This window comes from Scardinius erythrophthalmus, assembly GCF_964197995.2.
Source record: "Scardinius erythrophthalmus genome assembly, chromosome: 3".
NCBI lineage: Eukaryota > Metazoa > Chordata > Actinopteri > Cypriniformes > Leuciscidae > Scardinius > Scardinius erythrophthalmus.
The window spans coordinates 24,887,088-24,909,733 of record NC_138223.1 but is presented as its reverse complement, the minus strand read 5'-3'; the positions used below and the strand labels follow the sequence as shown (position 1 = coordinate 24,909,733).

The 22,646-nt window shown below is 42.2% G+C and overlaps 1 protein-coding gene across 1 annotated transcript in view; it reads right to left on the bottom strand.

Moving 5' to 3' along the window:
* vps8 (VPS8 subunit of CORVET complex) overlaps positions 1 to 22,646 on the bottom strand; it is a 152,297-nt gene that overhangs the window by 100,988 nt on the left and 28,663 nt on the right. Inside the window, exon 20 of the mRNA XM_081360455.1 lies at positions 20,986 to 21,032. Coding sequence (XP_081216581.1) covers positions 20,986 to 21,032 — 47 coding nt within the window. The remainder of the gene's footprint in view (positions 1 to 20,985; positions 21,033 to 22,646) is intronic.

The following is a 22,646-nucleotide window of genomic DNA, read 5'->3' as shown; positions in this document are numbered from 1 at the left end:
CAAACCCCACTACACATAACTAGGATAATAAAGTGCAGTTGTGCATACTGTAACAGTCAAGCTGGAAAGAAAGTGCATGATGCTATTTAAAGTGCTGTCCTGCAGGTAACGTCTCCGGTTACTTTCGTAACCTCGGTTCCCTGAAAGGCAAGGAACGAGACATTACGGATGTCGTATATGGGAACTCCTCTCCTCCTTCACTTCCGCTGAAATCTTATAGGCTAACACCAGCAGGGCTGGCCAATTGACGCAAATTATGCAAATACTGAAACACCGTTGCAGTAATAATGCAAGTGCAGCGTCAATTCCCTTCAGAATCGAACGAACGCTTGAATCAAAGCGAACACGGCGGCGAGTGTAATGTCTCGTTCCTTGCCTTTCAGGGAACCGAGGTTACGAAAGTAACCAGAGACGTTCCCTATCAAGGCTACGGAACTTCGACATTACGGATGTCGTATATGGAACTGTATAGAATCCCGCCGTGGCAGCATAACAAACCACTGACAACAGAACCCAAAACAACACCGCCCCCCCAGTATGCGAGCATCTGATAGGCCGAGATTGGCCAATAGCGAATCTCTAACCTCTGGTAGGTCGAAAAGGACCAATCACAAGCTCACAAAACACTGCACGAAATAGCATATCCCGAGCAGTATAACCGGGGGAAGTTAGCACTGTTTTAGAGCAACAGGGCAACAACAGTAAGAGAAGGCCAACGCATAGCGGTGACACAGTTAAAAACATAAACAAATAGCACATAGAACAACTCATGAGCAAAGCGCAGAGCAGCTCCCTAAATGCTATGCAATGCAATCACTCACCGAAAGCACTCGAGACGCTACAGAGGGTATATCCAACTTGTAAAACCTGGCAAACGTGTTCTGAGAAGACCAGCCAGCCACAAGACATAAATCTTGAATAGACGTACCCTTAGTCCAGGCCCACGAGGAGGCGATCGCTCTGGTCGAATGGGCCTTGATGTTAAGGGGGCATTCCTGCCCAAGGTGATCATAAACCAAAAAAATAGCGTCCACAATCCAGTGAGCAAGCCTCTGTTTAGAGACCCCCCGTCCCTTGTTACACCCACCGAAGCACACAAAGAGCTGGTCCGATTGTCGAAAAGCGGCCGAGCGAAATATATATTCCCGGAGCGTTCTGACTGGGCAAACAGCACCCTGAGCATCTGAACCCTGAGAAGTACATGGCTCAGCGGACAGGGTAGGCAGAGAAACAATCTGCGCTCTGAACGGGGTATTGAGCGACTTTGGGACATAACCCGGTCTCGGTCTGAGAGTCACATTACAGTTTCCCGGTCAAAAGCGAATACAATCTTCACTTACAGAGAAAGCCTGTAGATCCCCAACCCGCTTTGCCGAAGCAAGAGTGAGAAGCAGAGCCGTTTTTATCGATACCTCTTTAATGGCAATCGAAGCCAAGGGCTCGAAGGGCAGTCGTGACAAAGCCTCCAAGACCAAGGCTAAATCCCACGGTGGCACAGAAGGCGGTCCTGGCTCCCTTAAGGAACCGGGTCACCAACTCATGTCTACCGACAGACTGCCCATCAACAGAGGGGTGAACTTCTAACGGATCTAACTTAAAGGGATAGTTCTTCCAAAAATGACAATTCGGTCCTCATTTACACACTCTTGCCTCATTCCAGACTTTTTTATTAACTTATTATTTGATGGTTATTCATACTGTCAAGATCCAAAAAGAACAAAAAAGTATCTTAAAAGTTGTCAATACAGCTAATTGGTTTCGTCATTTGTCATTTTCTGTCATTGACATGGAGGAATCAATGATCTCAAACCTGCTTTGATTCATCCATGGCATGATTTTTTTTTATTGTACAGTCGTGAATTTGATTTATGAAGTCTTGCAGACTTGAAGATTCAACCTCGTTTTGTGTGTCAAGGAAGAAAAAAAATAAGAGGTTGGAATGACATGAGTGAGTAAATGAATGAAAACCTGGAAGTAAAAATGGAAATTTTACACTTATAATTGTCATGCATGGTTTTTTTTTTTGTTGAATGTGCATTTTTATAGTAATGCTCAGATTTAAAATATTTTGTTGCTGAGAAATTGGTCTTTAGTTAAAGATGTTGGAAAATATATGATGTTATCAGCTGTCATTCAAAAGTTTGGGGATGGGATTTTTAAAAAGCTCACCAAGGCTGCATTTATTTGATGACAAATACAGTAAAGACAGTAATATTGTGAAATATTATTATCTTTTAAAATAACTCGTAATAAATTGTAAAGTGTAATTTATTCCTGTGATCAAAGCTGAATTTTCAGCATCATTACTCTGTCTTCAGTGTCACATGATCCTTCAGAAATCATTCTGATATGATAGTTTGATGCTCAAAAAACATTCTGATTATTATCTTTATTCAAAACAGTTATGCTGCTTTATATTTTAGTGGAATCTGTGACTATTAATTTTTGTAGAATTCTTTGATGAACACAAAGTTCAAAAAAACAGCATTTATTTGAAACCAAAATCTTTTGTAACATTATAACTGTTTTTTTTTTTTTTTTTTTTTTTTTTTGCTTCACTTCCAGGCTTGTGTGAGGTTGAGAGAGGAGACGACTGCTAAATTAATAACAGCTTCCTTTGAAGGACCGGCTCTACCGATGAATCAACATTTTGCACAGTTTCTACGATGAGTTCCTTGGTTTTATAATAAAACTACTTCAACTATTTTGGTATAAGTTCCATTAGGTGCAAATCAAGGATTCATTTCATCAGAGGATGCTAAAAAAAAAAAAAAAAAAAAAGGAAAACACAAATGAAATGGAAATTTTAATTTAATAAGAAAACTGATTATTTTTTACCAAGGACAAACATACCCTAAGACAACAGGAAACTGAACTGGAAACAGTGCAAATCAAACAAGATCACAACTAAACAAAACTCAAACGCAGAACAGACTTGACAGCTTGATCCACAAGAAATTTCTATATGTCTAAAAGAGATTTCTATGTCGAATAATCTGTTAAATAAGAACAAACGCTACGGAAACCTTTTAATCAGACTAGTTTTAGACAAAAATTCCTTGTGATGCCAAAATAAGAAACACGTCAATTACAGATCATGTAATTGGGATTGCCACTTTCAATGTGACAAAATAAGGCACAGCATTCCTCCATCCCCCTTCCCCAACACTTTCCGTTCTGAGCCCTATGCTCCATCACTAGAAAAAAAAAAAACATTGACGTACGAAAAACACAGGACAAATTGAGTTCTGTTTTGATTCGATACAAGACGCTTCAATTATTTTTGCATTCTGATGAAAGTGCCTTTACATGTGCACGGTATCAGCCCATATTTAGAGTGCATATAATTCTGAAGCTGAATGAAATTTATCTGAAATGACGCAATTCTGTGCATGGCTACTGATGCCTATGGTGATTAGACACTTGGCCCACCCAGTTACAGTGAGGTATTGAGAAGAAAACAGGATAAATGCTATTACTCCTAATCACCAAACTAGATTTAACCCTGGGTTTGTGTCTTTGTGGGTGTGGGCGTGTTCTGCTGGTTTGTGGAAAACAGGATTGATAGCATTGTGGAAATCAAAGCCAACATTATTATTCATGTCATTCTTTTCCTCAACCCATTTCTTTCACATAGAAAGAGAAGGAGCCCAACAGAGTGAATGTCAAAAAATTTATGTAAAATAAAAACAAAGAGAGAGAACAGAGTGCCAAGGACAACAGTTGGAGACTCAATTACCTGGGGCATGATTACGAGGTTGAGAATTAAAGGGTCATGAAGCACTAAACTACATTTTATGAGATTGTTTGTGTGTTGCACGCTAGCACCTGTTTTAATTGTAGGATAAAACTAGTTAATTTTAAGCCTTTTTGAACTATTTACAAATTTAAAATATGTGTGTCAGCAGGATGTGGTGTTTTCTTGCAACTTCTGCAACATCTTCAAACTGATGACTAATCGGTGTCTCATAATTATTTATAAGACTGCATGTCCTTATCTTATGAGAAGACGCTTCTCTTAACTATTTAAGACAGCACGTGATGATTTCCTTTGACAGATCTGTAAAAAAATGCTGTAAAAAATGTTCTGACAGTAACAACGTTTTCTATTAAAACAGTAACATACTGTAGAAAACAAAGCATTCTGGCCAATCATTTGCATCGTAAGCAACTGTTAATTTACAGCCCATTTTCAACACTTATCTACGATTATATTACGGTTTTGTACTGTAGTATGCAATGCTTTGTTGGCTAGAGCTTTTGAAGAAATACCACAAATGGCGCTGAACGGGTGTTTCACAGTGAATATAGGAAACAAACTTGTTCATATTCGCTGCACACATTTCAAATCCCTTAAGAGAGAACTTTAAAACTGGATGCAGCGAGAAACGCAGTTCTCTTACGAGAGTCCTCTCGTACTGCGTTTTATCAAAACGCTGCGGGAAAAGTCTCTTTTCACGATACACTGAAGCAAAAATTATCCTTTAATTTTCATATATGTAAAACGCGTTGCGGCAGCAGCAGACAGCTGAAGCAAGACGGCTTGTCCGCTCATTGGCTGCTCTGCGGCAACTGCATAAGCCTATCGAGCGCAGGCTGATGCAACATCAGACCAATGAGGGCGCTTCGCGCCCTCCTCGCCACTTCCCGCCGAGACGGGCGTGGCTTACCTCTATAAAAGGAGCTCGAGAAGGCTGATTCACTTGATTTTAATCTCTTCAGCGAAGCGCATGCATCGCTGGATCACGGAAGCAGCGTCGTTTGAAGCAAGCACTTCAGCGGGACGAGCCCTCGAAGCCGCTGGCCAACGCCGCCTTCTACAGCCGTACCTGCTGCGCTTTCCGACGCCCATATCCTTTACTGTTGCTCTGTTTTGTGTGTGTGTGTAGTGTTCTCGTAGCACTCACCCCCTAAAAGAGCGGCGTTTTTCTAAAGATGCCTAAATCCTGCGGCTCGTGCAGAGCCCCACTCGCCGAGGGAGACGACCACGTCATCTGTGTTTCCTGCCTCCGGCGAGGACCATGCAGCGCTCGCGCTCGCTGACGGCGGCTGCCCTCACTGCGAGCTTTTGCCTATGGTGGCTCTGAGGACCCGCCTGGCATCCTTTTCTAAGCCTGCATTCTCTGCCGCGATGCCGCGCCGTAAGAAGCGTCGCTCGCAGCGGGTCCCGGAACCCTCTCCAGCCCGACCAAGCTCGCCGGTTCGCCCGCCAGCTTCACCGGCCTCGCCGGATTCACTTCCTGATGCTCAGCGCCCGCAGTCTGCCGCCGCTTCATCAGAGGAAGTTGTTTCAGAGGCCGCGTCGGGGGAAAAGGATTCCTGTTCTCTCCTGGCTTCAGGCAGCGAGGATTGGGCGAGCTCTGAGGATCTCGCGCCTCCTGCCCGAAAGCCCTCAAAGAGAGCCAGCATTGAGACGGAGCTCATGCGAGTACTCGCTTCTCGAGTGGTCTGCACCGGAGCCCCCCTCTCGCACCCGGCTTGATGGTAGCTTCCTCCCTGGTGAGCGCACTTCTCCGGAATCTAAGCCCGCTCCTTTTCTTCCTGAGTTACATGAAGAAGTTGCGAAGACCTGGAACGCGCCCTACTCTGCGCGAACGTGCTCATCTGTGTCGCCTGCATTCTCCTCACTGGACAAGGCGAATGACCGAGGCTACCTCTCTATGCCGCCGGTGGAACAGGCTATAGCGACCCATCTGTGCCCGCCCTCTGCTGGACGGCGGACTAAACCGGTGTTGCCTTCAAAAGCCTGCCGCATGACGTCGACGCTACTCGCGCGAATATTCTCCGCCGCTGGGCAAGCCGCGTCAGCGCTACACACCATGGCTACATTACAGATTTTCCAGGGTGATCTCCTCCGTAAATGGGACGAGATTGGGCCTGATGCTGTCTGTATTGCGGATTTGAGGAGTGCTTTGGACCTCACGCTCCGAGCCACCAAAACTGCCGCACAAGCCATGGGACGCTGTATGGCTTCCGCCACTGTCGCTGAGAGGCACTTATGGCTGACGCTCACGGAGATGGCCGATTCCGAGCGCACCGCGTTTCTCGACGCCCCGCTGTCTCCCGCTGGCCTCTTTGGTTCTTCTCTCTCCGAGTTCGTAGAGAGATTTACTGAAGCCCAGAAAGCGTCCCAAGCCTTCAAGCACTTCCTACCGAAGCGCTCTGGTTCCGCGACGAGTCATGATAAACGGACCCCGCGAACCTCACAGCCTCAGCCCCCGCCTTCGGCCTCCTCTTCGCAGCAGCCACAACAGCGCAGCTCGAGACCCCGCTCTTGATCGAGCGCCCGGCGCCCCGCGCGCGCGCCGCGACCGAGGATTGCGGTGAAACCAGAGGCCCCGAAGAAGTCCTAGCCCGCCTAGGAAAGCGCAGGTGTGTGAGTCCCGTTGCGGCCGGCCTCCCACCCAAGCGCCTCGCTGTTTCAGCCCCAAGTTTCGCGGCTGTTCCAGCGTTTTCTGCAAAGCGCAAGCCTGTACAAGTGCCCGCTTGCCTGCACTCAAAAGTCGTTTTTACGGCTACCCAGATATATCCCGAAAAGAGTGTGATTTCTGGTGTCCCGGCCAGGTGCTATAAATGTAGTGTCGATGCCCACTCCTCAGTGCCCATCCCTACACACAAGCACAGCCCTGCACTCAGGGCTCGTGCAGATAAAATCGACTCAGGTCGATTGCGCTCCCCACATAGTAAAAGTGCCCACTACTCAGTGCCCACGAACACTATGTCTATCAGATCACAGGCTCTCTGTAAAAACGAGACCTGTGAGCGTGCGCGCTGCTTACACAGGCAGCGCGCCCCAAGCAGTAAATGTGCCCGCTCCCAGCCCACATCTACTTGCACACATGAGTCCCACGGGACTCGCGCAGCCCTCCCTCACTCAGCCAAACACTGTTGTAAGGTCGAGGGCGAGCGCTCCGCCCGCTGTATTAAGCGCGCCCCCCGCCTCGAATGCCGCAGGCATAACGCCTACATTTGTGAGCCCCGTAGCACCTCTGTCGCACGGCGAACAGAGCGCGCTCTGTATCCGGCCCTTAGCCAACCATGCAGATGCATAGGCAGCGCTTCCAGGGGTTTCGGACTGGGTCTTAGGCATTATAAAGAGAGGCTTCTCGCTACAGTTTCATCGACGCCCTCCGCGCTTCACAGCGCGCGTCGAAACTTCGGTACCGCTGAATGTAGCACACCTACTTCGCGCCGAAATATCGAAACTGATAAGCAAAGGGGCGATAGAGCTTGTTCCCCGCTCAAAGCGAACAGGGGATATACAGCAGATACTTTCTAGTCCCCAAAAAGGACGGCGGTATCAGACCCATTCTGGATCTCAGACGACTGAACAGAGTGTTAGTGAAACGCCGTTTCAAAATGCTCACAACCAGCAAAATTCTCGCGCATATTCGCCGGGAAGACTGGTTCATGTCGATAGATCTGAAGGACGGGTATTTTCAAATACAGATAGCGTCACATCACAGGCGATTCTTGAGATTCGCCTTCGAGGGTCAGACATACCAGTATACAGTCCTGCCTTTCAGCTTGTCCCTGGCACCTCGTACATTTACGAAATGCATGGACGCAGCGATCGCTCCTCTCAGATTCAGAGGCATGCGAGTGCTGAACTATTTGGACGACTGGTTGATCCTAGCCCAATCACGATCTCAGCTCATAGAGCACAGAGCCATTTTACTCGATCACCTCGAGAATCTTGGTATCACGGTCAATTGGGCGAAGAGTTCACTGAACCCCAGCCAAAGGATTCCGTTTCTGGGTATAGTTCTGGACTCACAGTCTATGACAGCGCGGCTGTCGCCACAGCGCGTGCTGAACATTCAGCGCGCGGCGAAGTCTTTCCGCCGCGGCGCTTTCACCCCGCTCAGGAAATTTCAAAGGATGCTGGGTCTCATGGCCTCAGCATCGTCAGTTCTCCGGCTGGGCTTGCTCCGCATGCGCCCGCTGCAGTTCTGGTTGAAAGCGCGGGTACCGCGCAGAGCGTGGGTGTCCGGTCATTTACGCCTCAAGGTCGATCAGGACTGTGTCACAGCCCTGGTGCCTTGGATGGCGAACGACTGGTACCAATCAGGTGTAAGCCTGGGGACTTCCTCGAGGGTGAGGATGGTGTCTACGGACGCATCCACCTCGGGATGGGGAGCGCTGCTCGAGGGCAGACCGTTCTTCGGCCTATGGTCGGAACGAGAAAAGCTCCAACACATAAACTGCCTAGAAATGCTGGCAGTGCACAACACGCTGACGCGTTTTTGTCCCCACATCAAGGACCAACACGTCATAGTCCGTTCGGACAACATGGCAGTGGTGTCCTACATAAATCGCCAGGGCGGTCTGAATTCCTTATCCCTGTACAGGCTGGCGAAACGCCTCCTACTATGGGCTCAGCACAACTTACGCTCGCTGAGAGCAGTACATGTGCCCGGGCTTCTGAATGTGGGCCCGGACAGACTGTCCAGGAACAACGTTCCTACAGGCGAATGGTCTCTACACCCACAAACAGTCCGGCTGTTGTGGGAGAGATTTGGCAAAGCGGAGGTGGACCTATTCGCGTCCCACGAAAATGCTCACTGCCCCGCATTCTTTTCAAAGACCGACAGCGTGCTGTCCCAAAGGTGGCCGCGCTGCCCGCTATACGCTTTTCCCCCCGTCTCCCTCCTGCCACAGGTGTTGGAACGGGTCAGGAAAACAAAATGCCCAGTGCTGCTTGTAGCACCGTTCTGGAAGAACCAGGCATGGTTCCCAGTTCTGATGCAGTTAGCAGACATCGCTCCATGGCCAGTGCCGTTGAGGAGAGATCTCCTCTCGCAGGCCAGGGGCTCGATCTGGCACCCACACCCGGAACTGTGGTCCCTTCATGTGTGGGCGCTTAACGGATACCCGTTGGTCTCGCAGAGGGAGTCATGAATACCATCACGGAGGCTAGAGCGCCGTCGACCAGGCGGCTCTACGCTTCAAAGTGGTCGGTTTTCTCCGGCTGGTGTACAGCTCGGAGCCTTTCACCCCTCGAATGTGAGGTAGCGGAGGTTCTCTCCTTTCTACAAGAGCTGTTGAATAAGGGCAGATCCCCTTCCACGCTCAAAGTGTATGTGGCGGCTATTTCAGCGTTCTCCGGTTCATCCGCTTCCTCAGGGGAGCTAGGAGACTGAATCCACCCAGACCTCCTTCAGTCCCTATGTGGGACCTTTCTACGGTCCTGGCGGCCATGAAAGGTGCCCCTTTCGAGCCTATCCAATCAATCAGCCTCAAACATTTGTCTCTCAAAACAGTGTTTTTGATGGCTCTCGCTTCAGTGAAGCGCATAGGCAATCTGCACGCGCTCTCCGTGAGCCCGACGTGCTTGGAGTTTGGTCCTAATGACTCTAAAGTCATACTCAAACCTAAGCACGGCTATGTGCCGAAATCCCTCAACACGCCTTTTCGGGCTCAGGTCATTTCCCTGGCTGCCCTGCCGGCGTCGAGCGAGGAAGGGGACTCGAGTTTTCTTTGCCCTGTTAGGGCTTTAAGAACTTATATGTCCCGCTCTGCTGCCTTCAGACAGACAGAGCAGCTCTTTGTCTCGTTCAGCGGACGTTCCAAAGGAACGGCTGTTTCGAAACAGAGTCTATCCAGATGGATAGTTGACGCCATAGGGCTGGCTTATACTGCCAAGGGCATTCAATGCCCGTTGGGAGTCAGAGCGCACTCTACGAGAGGCGTTGCCTCCTCGTGGGCTTGGTCCAGCGGGATTTCCTTACAGGATATATGTACGGCGGCAGGCTGGGCCTCTCTGTCTACATTTATCAGGTTTTATAACCTAGAGGTTCCCACCTTACAGGCTAAGCTTTTGTTGGTGTAATCTGTTTACAGGCGCAATGCGCTACCGACTATACTGGGCAGAACTGTGTAAGACCCACGTTTTCCCACATTAGTGCAGGCTCCCTACCCTGGCTATGTGATGTCATATTCGCGTCTGTGGACATGTCTATATAAGGACGGAGGAAACCCCTCCTGTCTTTAGACTCTCCCTGTGAGGTCATGTTAAGCCTGCGGACGCTACAATATAGGGAATTAAGGCTCCCCCTTATTCCCTAACTCTGTGTGAGTCTATCTGGTGATTATGCACTGTATGCCTGAAATAGCTTCCGGTGATCAGTGTTTTTATCCCAGCACGCACGGCGTTTTGCAAGGGGTTCCCGCAGCGTTTTGATAAAACGCAGTACGAGAGGACTCTCGTAAGAGAACGTACTCGGTTACTAACGTAACCTCGGTTCTCTCTAGAAGAGGGAACGAGTACTGCGTTCCCTTGCCGTGCGTTTGGTTCACTCTGGTTCGCTTCGGCGATCAAAATCAAGTGAATCAGCCTTCTCGAGCTCCTTTTATAGAGGTAAGCCACGCCCGTCTCGGCGGGAAGTGGCTCACTGGTCTGATGTTGCATCAGCCTGCGCTCGATAGGCTTATGCAGTTGCCGCAGAGCAGCCAATGAGCGGACAAGCCGTCTTGCTTCAGCTGTCTGCTGCTGCCGCAACGCGTTTTACATATATGAAAATTAAAGGATAATTTTTGCTTCAGTGTATCGTGAAAAGAGACTTTTCCCGCAGCGTTTTGATAAAACGCAGTACTCGTTCCCTCTTCTAGAGAGAACCGAGGTTACGTTAGTAACCGAGTACGTTCTTTTAAAACTGGAGGTTTTTGTCGGAGTGTTTTTTTTAACATCCAAATCACTCGAACGGTGACTGAACTGGAACTGAACAAGCTGGAATAGCGCTCGAGAGTGTTTATAAGTGAATGCTTAGGCTATCATTTTTATATATTTATATATTTTTTTCTATAATACTAGGCTATAATTTTTTATATTTATATATTCTTTCTATAATACTACTATATAATACAGTGTTTTGCTCAAGAGTTGCAGGATCTCACAGTTTGTACCAATATGACAGAACACATTTCCCTGAAGGGGACGGGTCTTTGAAAGCCCCAAAATACACACACACATCAATGTCAACACACACAGACACACATTCACACAATTATGTTGAGAGACTCTGGCATTCTGTGAACAGCAGGGCTCTTTAAACAGGACAACATCAGGGAATGCATCAACCCATTGTAACAACTGACACACAGTGTCACAGCTGTCAGTATATTTCACATCTAGAGACAGCACCATTAATCTCATCTCTACCTCAAACATGAGTCAACAGTGTATATGAGGACAAAAGCAGAAACCATCAAACATGCACATTCAGTAAATGAGACATTTCCTTGCATAACCTTTCCCTCTATGACAATAATTATGTCCAAGATAATAAAAACTGAAGATATTTAAAAATCTAGTTTAAAAACAACATCTAACATGTGAATATAAGCCAAGTTCTTAAATATAATAGTTATATTCAGTTTGGTTTCATACATTTTTAGGAGGAAATTAAAATTAAAATTTTCAACAAATATTCCATATGTGACTGACATGAACATGAGTGACATGTCTTTTCATAAATAGGTCAAAATTGACCTTGACATACATAATTATTGGCACCCCTGGTAAATATCATCAAAGATGGCTGTAAATCTGCATTCTTTATCTTTTGTTCTTTCATTCAAAAAATTCGCAAAAATCTAACCATTCATTGAAGTAATAGTATTTAAAGTGTGTGTGGGGGGGGGATGGGGGGGGGTTACATTTAGAGAAAAAAATAAATGTTTTCTCTAAAGCACATTCGACACAATTATTCATATATTCAGTAGTCAGACACGACTAGAACTTCAAACAGGACCTGGTTCTATGGTCAGATGAAACTAAAAAAGAAGAGCTTTTTGGCAGCAAACCCACAGGATGGGTTTGGTGCAAAAAGGGATAAAAAGTACCCCATGCCCACGGTTAATATACTGCTGGATCTTTAATGTTGTGGGTCTATTTTTTTGCTGGAGGTCCTGGACATCTTGTTCAGATGCATGGTATCATGGATTCTAGCAAATATCGACAGTTCAAAAATTTAAATAAAATATTATTATTTAAAAACTAAACTACACGCTACTCTGATTATTTAAAATAAATTATAATACAGATTATGCCAGACTACTTATGCCAACATTTCTTTTTTCAAGCATGTCCTTTTAATTTAATTTTTTTTTTACAAACTCTAATTTACTTTACAAAATGTTTACATTTACAAAAAATTGCATTCAGAAATAAAATTACAAAACACTTTGTATAGAAACAGCTATGACATAAATGACCTGTTCACCTATCCACATTGTATATCACTGCACACAACCTTAGGTAAGTATATTTGAAAGCCGGGGAGGGACTAAACCATGCAGCTGAAGGATGACACCTAACAGCTCTACAAAATAAAGTGCAACCAAGTGTTAATAAAAATCTACTGAAATTTTGGTACATAAAAAAAAAAAAAAAAAAAATGTCACCAAGCAAGCAAGAGCCAAACACAACCTATTGTTGTTAAGGTTAAGGTTAAAATCCAATTTCATCATTAACTGGATTCCTATTGACACTGTAAATTTCATTAACACTATAAGGTAAACATTCAACACACTCTGCATGCATGAAGGTGTGTGACTAATGAAGTTTAATGTAATTACTGGATGGACAGAATGTATAGTTGCAAGTTAAATATACATTGTTCAAAATGTTGGACATGGATGGCCTTGAGGTCAAAAAGACTGAGAACAGCAGAAGTAGATGAAAGTTAACCACCCAAAATACTCAAGCTCTATCAGTTTTATTCAACTTTAAATTTCCTATACCTGATGGATAACGCCAACTGCTGCTTACACCTATATTTGCTTATATATCATTTTCAGATGGATTACCATGGAGTGTCTGGTCATGTACAACACAATAACAAGGAATGACAGGAGTGTATCATGATAAGAGAGGAGAGGCAGAGAGGAGTAGAGGTTGAGAGAGCGTGAGGCAGGTCTGATAAAGGCAGCTGATGTCCTTTACTGGCACCGATAATGCAAGAAACAAAATTACACAGGGTGGGAAATTGGCCTGTGAAAATTAAAATTGAATTGGCCTGTGAAAATTACGATCTGATAATATGAGAAAGACAACACAGAGCATTGTCATTGTCTTCCGCTCGACTGACATTACCACAACATCTGATGAACTGAAAGAACACAACCAATGGCAGTAATACAACATTCCCCTAATTGTACAGCTTCTTTACACAATCTAATTTCATTGTTAGAAATATATTTGAAGAACGGTTGTCATCTGCGTTGTATTAAAGGTTGTACCACAGCTAATCTGGGAACAGGTGGTTTGGGCAATGTAGAATGGAGTCACATGTTTGCCTGAACATTAACGTTACAGCAGAATAGAATACACTAAACAACTTTTGCCCAGAATTTCAGTCAGGAGGAGCTGAAACTAGTTGCTGTAAGTCAGAGTCAGTCGACAGTTTTTGGGCAGTCAGAGTTGACAGACTTCATGGAAAATCAGTGTATGCTGGGCTGACTAGCTTCAGACTGTTCTCATTTGTCACATCTACTAGAAACTAGGCGTATGCCTCTGCGTGAGTTTGTTGTGTTAGTACATCAATGATGTGTAAACGTACCCTTAGTTCCTACAGCAAATACTTCTCCATAAGCTCCATCTTTGAAAAGAAGGGACGGGCCGAAATTCTTTGTGTTAATTACCATTTTGTCACGAATGCTGTCAAATGAGCTTAACTCAATTCTTTCCCCGCCCTTGATAAGATTTCCCCGCCATTGACTAGTTTTTCTTTCTTTTGACATTGACTATCTACATATTCACACAACAAAATATTGTAGGGGCCATTTCATGATACAAAAAAAGCGGGTGCTGACTGGCAAATAAAAAATGGGCATGGAAAGTGTTAACAATAATTAACTACTGACCAAATGAGTTAGGCGAAAGTGAGAAATAGAAAACCTGGATTGAATTTGGAGTTGAGACTTTCAACGTAGAGGGAAAACTGCTGTTGCTGCACTCCACTAACATACATTGGGGAAAAGCTTTAGGACACTGGTCCTGGATCAGAGGGGAGATGAGGTTATCTGCTGACACTGGCTAACACTGACACACTTCTAGAGAGAGAGCAGATGGAGATGATAATCAGCACAAGAAAAAGAGAGAGAGAAAGAGATGTGCAGGGCAGTAATGAGATGTCTGAGAGTTTGGCCCAAGGATATTGTGATGCCAGTTTTTCTTTGTGTGTTTATGTATGTGCATGCATGCATGTGCTTGTGTGTGTATTATTCCAAGGTCTTCACAAGCCACAGGCAATGAAAACAATAAGATTGAGAGAGAGAGAGAGAGAGAGAGAGAGAGAGAGAGAGAGAGAGAGAGAGAGAGAGAGAGAGAGAGAGAGAGAGAGAGAGAGAGAGAGAGAGAGAGAGAGAGAGAGAGAGAGAGAGAGAGAGAGAGAGAGAGAGAGAGAGAGAGAGAGAGAGAGAGAGAGAGAGAGAGAGAGAGAGAGTCTTCTATTTAAGTTGCAGTTTTCTCATTTGAGGATGTTTATCATTCATCATTATTTTCTAATAGTGTGTGTGCATTTTAATGTTTATTCAGATCGTTTATCCAACCAAGAAATGCAGAGCATTTAAAAGAACAAACAAGAACAATTCACCAACAAAAACATGTTTATTTGAATAAGGACCATGGTAATTTCCTGGTATACTTTAAAGTTCCTTGAAATACAACATACTAAATACCATGGTCTATGAATATGTTCATCCTTCAATACAGGGATACACTCAACTTTGTATTTTCAATATTAACTATGGATTACCAAAATGGCCACTGTATTTAAGTCCCCATTTTTGGATTTTAGTATGAATATGTTAGCCTTACTGTTATCTATAAGGTAGTGTGCTCCAAAACAATGACAAAATTTGCATTTAGAAGATATAAGCATTCAAAAAGTACAGACTCTCACTTCCACCAATATGAACCAACGATGTTGATGACATCATTATGCTTTAGCTTCTCATCAGATTTTCTGTCCAATCAAATGCTCTCTAGAATCTAAAGTGTCCCGCCACCTACACTATAAACAGACGCTGAAGCTGTGGCTGAAATTGGTCACACTATTACTATTTTCTGTAAGTTGAATGGCGCATAGTGCACTATATAGGGGTTAGAGAACGATTCAGACAGTGTAAATATGCTTTCCATTGGGGCGAATAAAGTCTGGTTTCGCGTTAGTGTCACGTGAACCGCCGCAGCGTGCACAGTCTTCTCCAGTCCAGGGACACGATAACACAGAGCGGATCATATGCGCAGACCAGTAAACGTATTGGACCCATTTGAATTCAGCACAAATGCTGTATTTTAAAATTATGTGGTGGAGATTAGGAGGAGAAACGGTTAAACAGACATGGCAATAGAAACAGCACCAAAAAGAAAGAGTCCCATCCATGCACCAAAATATTTTTTCACACAAACTACAATCACTGTTTTGCTTTAGTAACAGTTTCATATTAAATCTGAAGTGGGGAATCTATTAGACTGTGGCTGTCATAAACTGTCTAATGCGGCCTGCCAAGCTCAACAGCTCTGGACAACAGTAAAATAAGCGAAGCGCTATTGGCCATCTTAAAAAAAGGGAGGAGCTGCTCTATGTCCTGCCCTGTCTTCCTGTTTCAGTGGAAATTACGTCACCACATTGAAAAACGCTGCACGTTTCAAGGCACTTCAGTGGACCTTTAAAGGTGATTTTTTTTTTTTTTTCATTGTAAAACTTTCCGTATCCCAGTTTTATATGCAAATATCAAAAAAGCAAATGAAAAATTGATTTCCCTGAAAAGGGTTTATGACACTCTACCTAAAGAAACCCTCAAGTAACATCGCTTAAGGTAAGGTCACTGAGCATCGGAAAGCCTCTTTGAAAAGGTGTTTGTTTTGTTTATTTGTTTGTTTATTGCTATTTTGCTCTGAAATTCTCAACCAGGGGGTCTAGGCAGAGGGCATCAGCAAATTTCCAAAGGGGCCGGAGGGTGACTTAAAAGTATTTAATATACTAATCTCTTGTTAACTTGAGGAAGAAGTGAGGAATGAAGAGCAGATCTCAACAATTTAATATACAATCTGTAATTATTGTTGTTATCCAAGAACATACAGTTCTTTAAACTTCTAGAATCACAAAATGAATTGTAGTTAATAAATTTAATATATAATACTCTTAGGTTCTGTTAAGTAAAAAAAGTTTCAAGTTTCGACAGGAAATATTTTAGCCTATATTGTGAGAGGGGCCTTTGAATATTGTGGGGAGCCATAACAGGGAGCCTATGAGTCAAAAAGGCAGAGAACCGCTGAAGTGCATGATCTTCAACAGTACAACTCACAGGACTTCAACTGGTATTTAACAAATAGCTGACTCAAAAATAACTGTCCTGTAACTGCCCTCATTCTTAAAAAACATTAAGTATGCAGGAAAAAAACCTGCCAAATATTGAAATTCTGTCATGATTTAATCATCTTCATCTTGTTCCAAAACTGTATGAGTTTCTTTCTTGTGTGGAAGAAAGAAGTGTTTTACCACTTGATGTCCAATGTAAAATCAAAAACCACTGAACCACTGAACTACTCGAAGTACTGCAGTATTACTACAATGCCATCACATCAAGTACCACCACTAAAATATAACCTGAAACTGTTATATAATGTCTATCTAACTTAATAAAAACATTTGTATTCTGCCTTTCAGCTGATAAAAGTTATTTGTTCTTTAGTCCCTTCCAGAAAACACCATTACATCACAATGTAACATAACGGGCCCTATCTTACACACGGTGCAATGCAGCGCCAAGCGCAACGCTGGTTTCAGTCCGACGCATTTATCATTTTCACGTCCTGCGCCATGTTGTTTAAATAGCAAATGCATTTGCGCCCATTTGTGCGCCCATGGGCGTGCTGGTCTGAAAACAAGGTGTGTTCTGGGCGCATTGTTGGCGTGTTGCTATTTTGAGGCAACAGAAATAGACAGCGACATTGACCAACTGAAACCTGGTCTAAAGTCAATTTTTGTTATTTAATGAGCGCGTTAGTAATGTGCGCCTATAGGCGGGTCCACAACGCGCGTACTTTGCTTATTAAACACACAGGGACGCACAGCAGCACACAAACATGCCAAATATTTAAAATAAAAGGATTACAATGTAAAAGATTATTATTGTGTACATAAAGATATGATGTAATCCGGCTTGTCCCGTAGATGATCTGCTTGCACACTTTTACCTCGCGCACGAGCAGTTCCGTTTGCGCTCTGGAGATGCGTTCGGTCTCTCCACAAATTCTGTCATGTAAATAGCGAATCTGCCATGGCACAAGCGCAACATGCAGATAACTATTTTTGAAACCGTTCTGACCAAGTCCAACAAAAATCCAACAAAATAAACAATGAACAAATAAAATATAAAACAACATGAAATTAGATCATTGACAGTCTTATTCACAGATGCCACCTACGTCACTACAAATAGAACGCCGCCATATTTGCGACCGACTCGCACGGTATGGCCGCCCAAACTGCCCATTTGAATGAGAGAGAGAGACAGAGATACCTGGAGAAAATTTCTATTTTAGGCTCCGATCCCTTATTTTTTACCCCCAGTTTTCTTTAGTCCATTATTAACTGCCCCAGGCTTGCCCCAATTGGCCTTTCATGATATAGAAATACTTAAGTCATAGAGCTTCATAGCGCGCGTTCATGAGAGTCGAGGCGATGTCATGAATGAATCTATGAATCTGCAGCTGTTCGGCTGGCATGAATGAATCTATCTAATCCATCCATCAGCACAGCCAGAGACATCAGCCGAATATCATAAAAGACTGCCATATCTGTCCGAAAGAACAGATGTTCAATTACAGAGAGAAGGTTTAATACACACAAATATCGAAATGAAAGAATCTTTTTGAATGATTCGGCTGCGATTAAAAGCTATCAAGAGGTAAGCTCAGTGATTATAATATAAAGACTTAAATTGCAGTTTGTTCGTCACATAAAGCTATCATATGAATATTAATATAACGGACGAGTCGTATTAGATCACTTTTATGATACTTTTGTGATGTTTTTTTTTTTTTTTTTGTCTTTTATTATTACATTTTTTTATTTATTATTTGTCTTTTGCGCGACAGCCCCCAGTAGGCTAATGTTACTCATTCACTTTCATTACATCGACAAGAAGAGTCTCCATTAGGCTACATATTCAAAAATGTCCCTTTGTCTTCCACGGAAAGTATACAGGATTTGCACATGAAGGTGAGTAAATGACGGCAGAATTATCATTTTTGGAAGAACTAGTCCTTTAATATGCATTTCAAGGCTGAGATTATGCATCGTCTGCAGAGCTAACGTTAACGTTACTTACACAAAATAACATCTAAAGCGCATGTGACGAAGACAATATCTTTATGAACTTCAGAAAATATTTATTAGATTTAGGTAGGTATTAACTAACAGACAGTCAGACAATTATATTCAAAACAACCCCAAATCTTACTAACTTACCATGATAAAGTGCATTTAAACAGATCCAACAATAAAATGAAGACAAAACATTATCTGTCGACATCTGTCTATAATGTCGGCCACTGAGAGTATAGGATGGAAATATAATTAACCACAAACCAACATGAGACTTCAAGTCTTTTAAATAAATTATTCTCTCTTCTCTCTTCTTTTGGTATAGAATAAAATACCAGTTCAGGGTTCCTCTTTCGGCTGTTGTTGCAGCCAACTGCACAACATATTGCATTACTGAGACCGCCGCGGTCGCAAAGATGGCGGCGCAAAGCTACAGTGACGTCATGTGAATCGAATGAATATATTAAGAATATATTAAACCAAAAATTCATATTTTTAGAAAGGATGTGAATTAAAACAACCACAGCAGGCAACAATTGTGCTCTAAGCGATGTTGGGTGATGTCACTTCTTGTTGACATTTGAAGTATTGTCAAACAAAACGGAGACTAGCTCAACCCTCCCTCATCCTGTCCCCTCCCCCTCCCTTCTGTGCTTCCTGAAACAGGCTTTTCCGATGTAAATTTGGGACTTCGCGCGTTCCTTCTCCTTTTCCCACTTCTTTGCTATTTGTTCATCTGAACGTCGTCTCTTTGGTCGTGTGTCGGCCATATCAAAATTAAAGAGAATATAAATCTAGCATTAGTCGTTGTCGTAGTCTAGGACATCTCTCCTCTAGCTAACTTCCCTCTTCATGCTTCTCTCTCCTCCACTACCCACACCCCTCTTCATGGGCACGCACGGTGAACTACGCCACAAAAAGAATAAATAAAATGCTTTCTTAAAAAGGCTAAAGAACGCATGCACGTTTTCTTAATATGAGAATTAAAAACCAATAGACTGATGAAAATGCAGGACATTTTCTCAATATGTGACGTGCGGGACAAGGGGTGAAAATGCTTTGCGGTACAACGCAAAGCAGGACGGGTGGTCACCCTAGCTGTGTCCAAAAGCTGAAAAATGTATTTCAAGGTAGGAAGACATCAAGGCAAGTCTGAATCCAATGTTAGCTTCACTTCCTGTCTCCTGAGATACCTTCATCTGATCGATATTTGAAGGCAGCATAGACGTATCCTTCACTGCCTTTGATATTGTAGCAACTAAATATTCGCTTGGTTATCGCTCTATTTTGTTGCTCTATTAGATCATTAAACCGTTACGCTGCCTCAGAAGTCAAGCTGCCAAAATCAGTTTTGTGAGCCACCTTCCTTCACAAACACTACCTGCAAAGTAATTGTCTGAAAAGGCAGCGAGGCAACAAGTCAACTGAGTTGAGATCTACTCTTCATCACACTTCTTCCTCAAGTTAACAAGCTCTGCTCTGCTGGGATATATGTGTGAGTGTAAACAAAAAGACAAACAAACTATGCCTTCACACTATGCAACACATTGTTACAAGACTTAAGATATTCTCCCACCTTTTAATCAGTAAACACAAACAAGCACATACATGCACATACATCCACACACCCTCTTCAGATTCTCATTAGCACTCCCGCACACGCACACACAAAGCAGATTATATCTGACAGTGACAGAACAGAAGAGGTAGAAGACAACATAGGAAACACAGTAACAATCATTCACATCACTTCCTGTAGTAGGAATTCTACACATTAAAATATATATATTTTTCAGAAAGTTAAAGATTCCGGAATCAATTTAAGGTCTACAGCGTCTGTTGTTTACCAGAGGAAAAAAAAATCAGTTAAAAGAAGAAAAAGAAAAGAAAAAAGAAATGAAGAACAACTGTTTGTTGTTTCAAAAAGGAACAGTAAAAACTTACATTACAGAAAAAAAACTATTTTAAATAAATATAAGATGCTGTTAATAATATAATATAATATAATATAATATAATATAATATAATATAATATAATATAATATAATATAATATAATATAATATAATATAATATAATATAATATAATATAATAATAATAATATAATATAATATAATATAATATATAAATGCTGTTCATTTGAATTTATCAAAATGTATCAAAGAATCACAAAAAATATGGTTTCAGGAAATAGCAGAAAAACTGATTTAAAACTGATAATATTGAAAAAAGTTACTATAGCTATATACTATAGCAAAAGTTAAAAGTAGCTTTGACATCACAGGAATTAATTACACTTTATTATATATTAAAACAGAAAACAGTCATTTGAAATTTTAATGTATTTTTGATCAAATAAATGTGGCCTTAGTGAATATGAGCCTCTTTTTAGTTCATTTATTTATTTATTTTACTGGAATGAATTTCAGTGGTAATTGATGTCATGCCACAGTTGTTGTCTACAAAGCTTAGGTTGTATTGAAACCAGAACATTTAATTAATGCTTCAGACGTGTTTGGCAAACTCATGCTTCCCAGAAAATAAACAAGCTCAGAGTCTACTGTGTCCCAAGTGCACACATATAACACCAATCTATACAAGTGTTTGTACTGTATGTGTGTGAGAAAAAAGGTGTCTATACACTCACGTCCTCTGTAGAAGGAGACAATAATCCACCATAACAGGAACCATGTCCTGCAGAGGAGATAAAAGAAAGAACAAGCAGGAGCAAGAAAAGATGGAGTGATAGGGTTTGAAGGAAAAGAAGAAAAGAGAGAGAGAGAGAGAGATAATTCATGAATTCAGATGCATACTGTAACACAGGGTTGCCAAAGTGAACTAAAGAATGAGAAAAAAAATCTGTGTGTCCCCTAGACTTAATCTTAATCTTAATATATATCTTATATATATATATATATCTTTATATATATCTTATATATATATATATCTTTATATATATATATATATATATAAGTGACATCTTAAGTGAACGCAAACAACTGGATGTGTGTCAGTAAGATCCGTGCATTCGGTCTTAAAGTGACAGCAGCCTATGCCTGCGACCGCCTGTCCTTCAGGTAACAAAAGACAAAAAGTAAAACTCTCACTGCTCTTGACTAAATAACTTTTGTATGTTTAATAAAAATCTATTTATATTTAATTCATAACGTGAATGTTATGTGTTTTAGTGTTTTATTTTTACATTAGATTATTCAATTTATGTGGTGCTCAGTGCAGAGCCAAATGATTTTGATAATGATATTGTTATGGTAGGGATATGGTGTGGTTGGACCGTCTAGCTCCACCCATTATGTCCAACGATGGGGAGCTGGATGTTAAGCTCCACCCATTGGCTCTGCAGTGAGCAGCCTCACAATTTTACTCAACTCAACACTTGTTGAGTGTACCAGAAATGTCACATTACAGAACTAAAATGGGAACAGGGTTATATATTGGGGTAAATATTGTATGTTTGAACACAGCTGACTCATTTACCTAATTTGACTGACTAAGACTGGTCTTAATTGTCTATCAAATAAAATAAATCAATCAATGTTTATTTATAGAGCACATTTAAACAGAACCAAGGTTGACCAAAGTGCTTTACAGTGAATAAAAGAATCACACTGAATTAAAAGCGAGCAAGATAGAGAAATAAAAACAAAATAAACAAACAATAGGCAATAAACAATATACAAGAGAGACCCAAATTAACATACTTAAGGAAAGTTAAAAGTCATGGAGAATAAATATGTCTTAAGATCTGATCTAAAAACAGTGATAGATTGGGCATGCCTAATATAATGAGGAAGGCTATTCCAAAGTTTCAGTCCAGCGGTAGAGAAAGCGCTCTTAAATCAGGGGACAGTGAGTAGGTGGTCACAAGATCTTAAAGGGGTGGTTGATTATGATTTAACTTTTTTAACTTTAGCTAGTGTGTAATGTTGCTGTTTGAGCATAAACAACATCTGCAAAGTTACAATGATCAAAGTTCAAAGCAAAGGGAGATATGTGCTTTTAAAGAAATAGCTTTTTAAGGACTACAGTGGTGGTCAAAATTGATGGCACCCCTGATAAATATGATAAAAAATGGCTGTAAAAAATAAATCTGCATTGTTTATCCTTTTGATCTTTCATTAAAAAAATTCACAAAAATCTAACCTTTCATTGAAGTAAAAGAATTGAAAATGGGGGGTAAATCACATTATAAAATAAATGTTTTTCTCCAAAACACGCTGGCCATAATTGTTGGCACCCTGTTATTAAATACTTTTTGCAACCTCCTTTTGCCAAGATAACAGCTCTGAG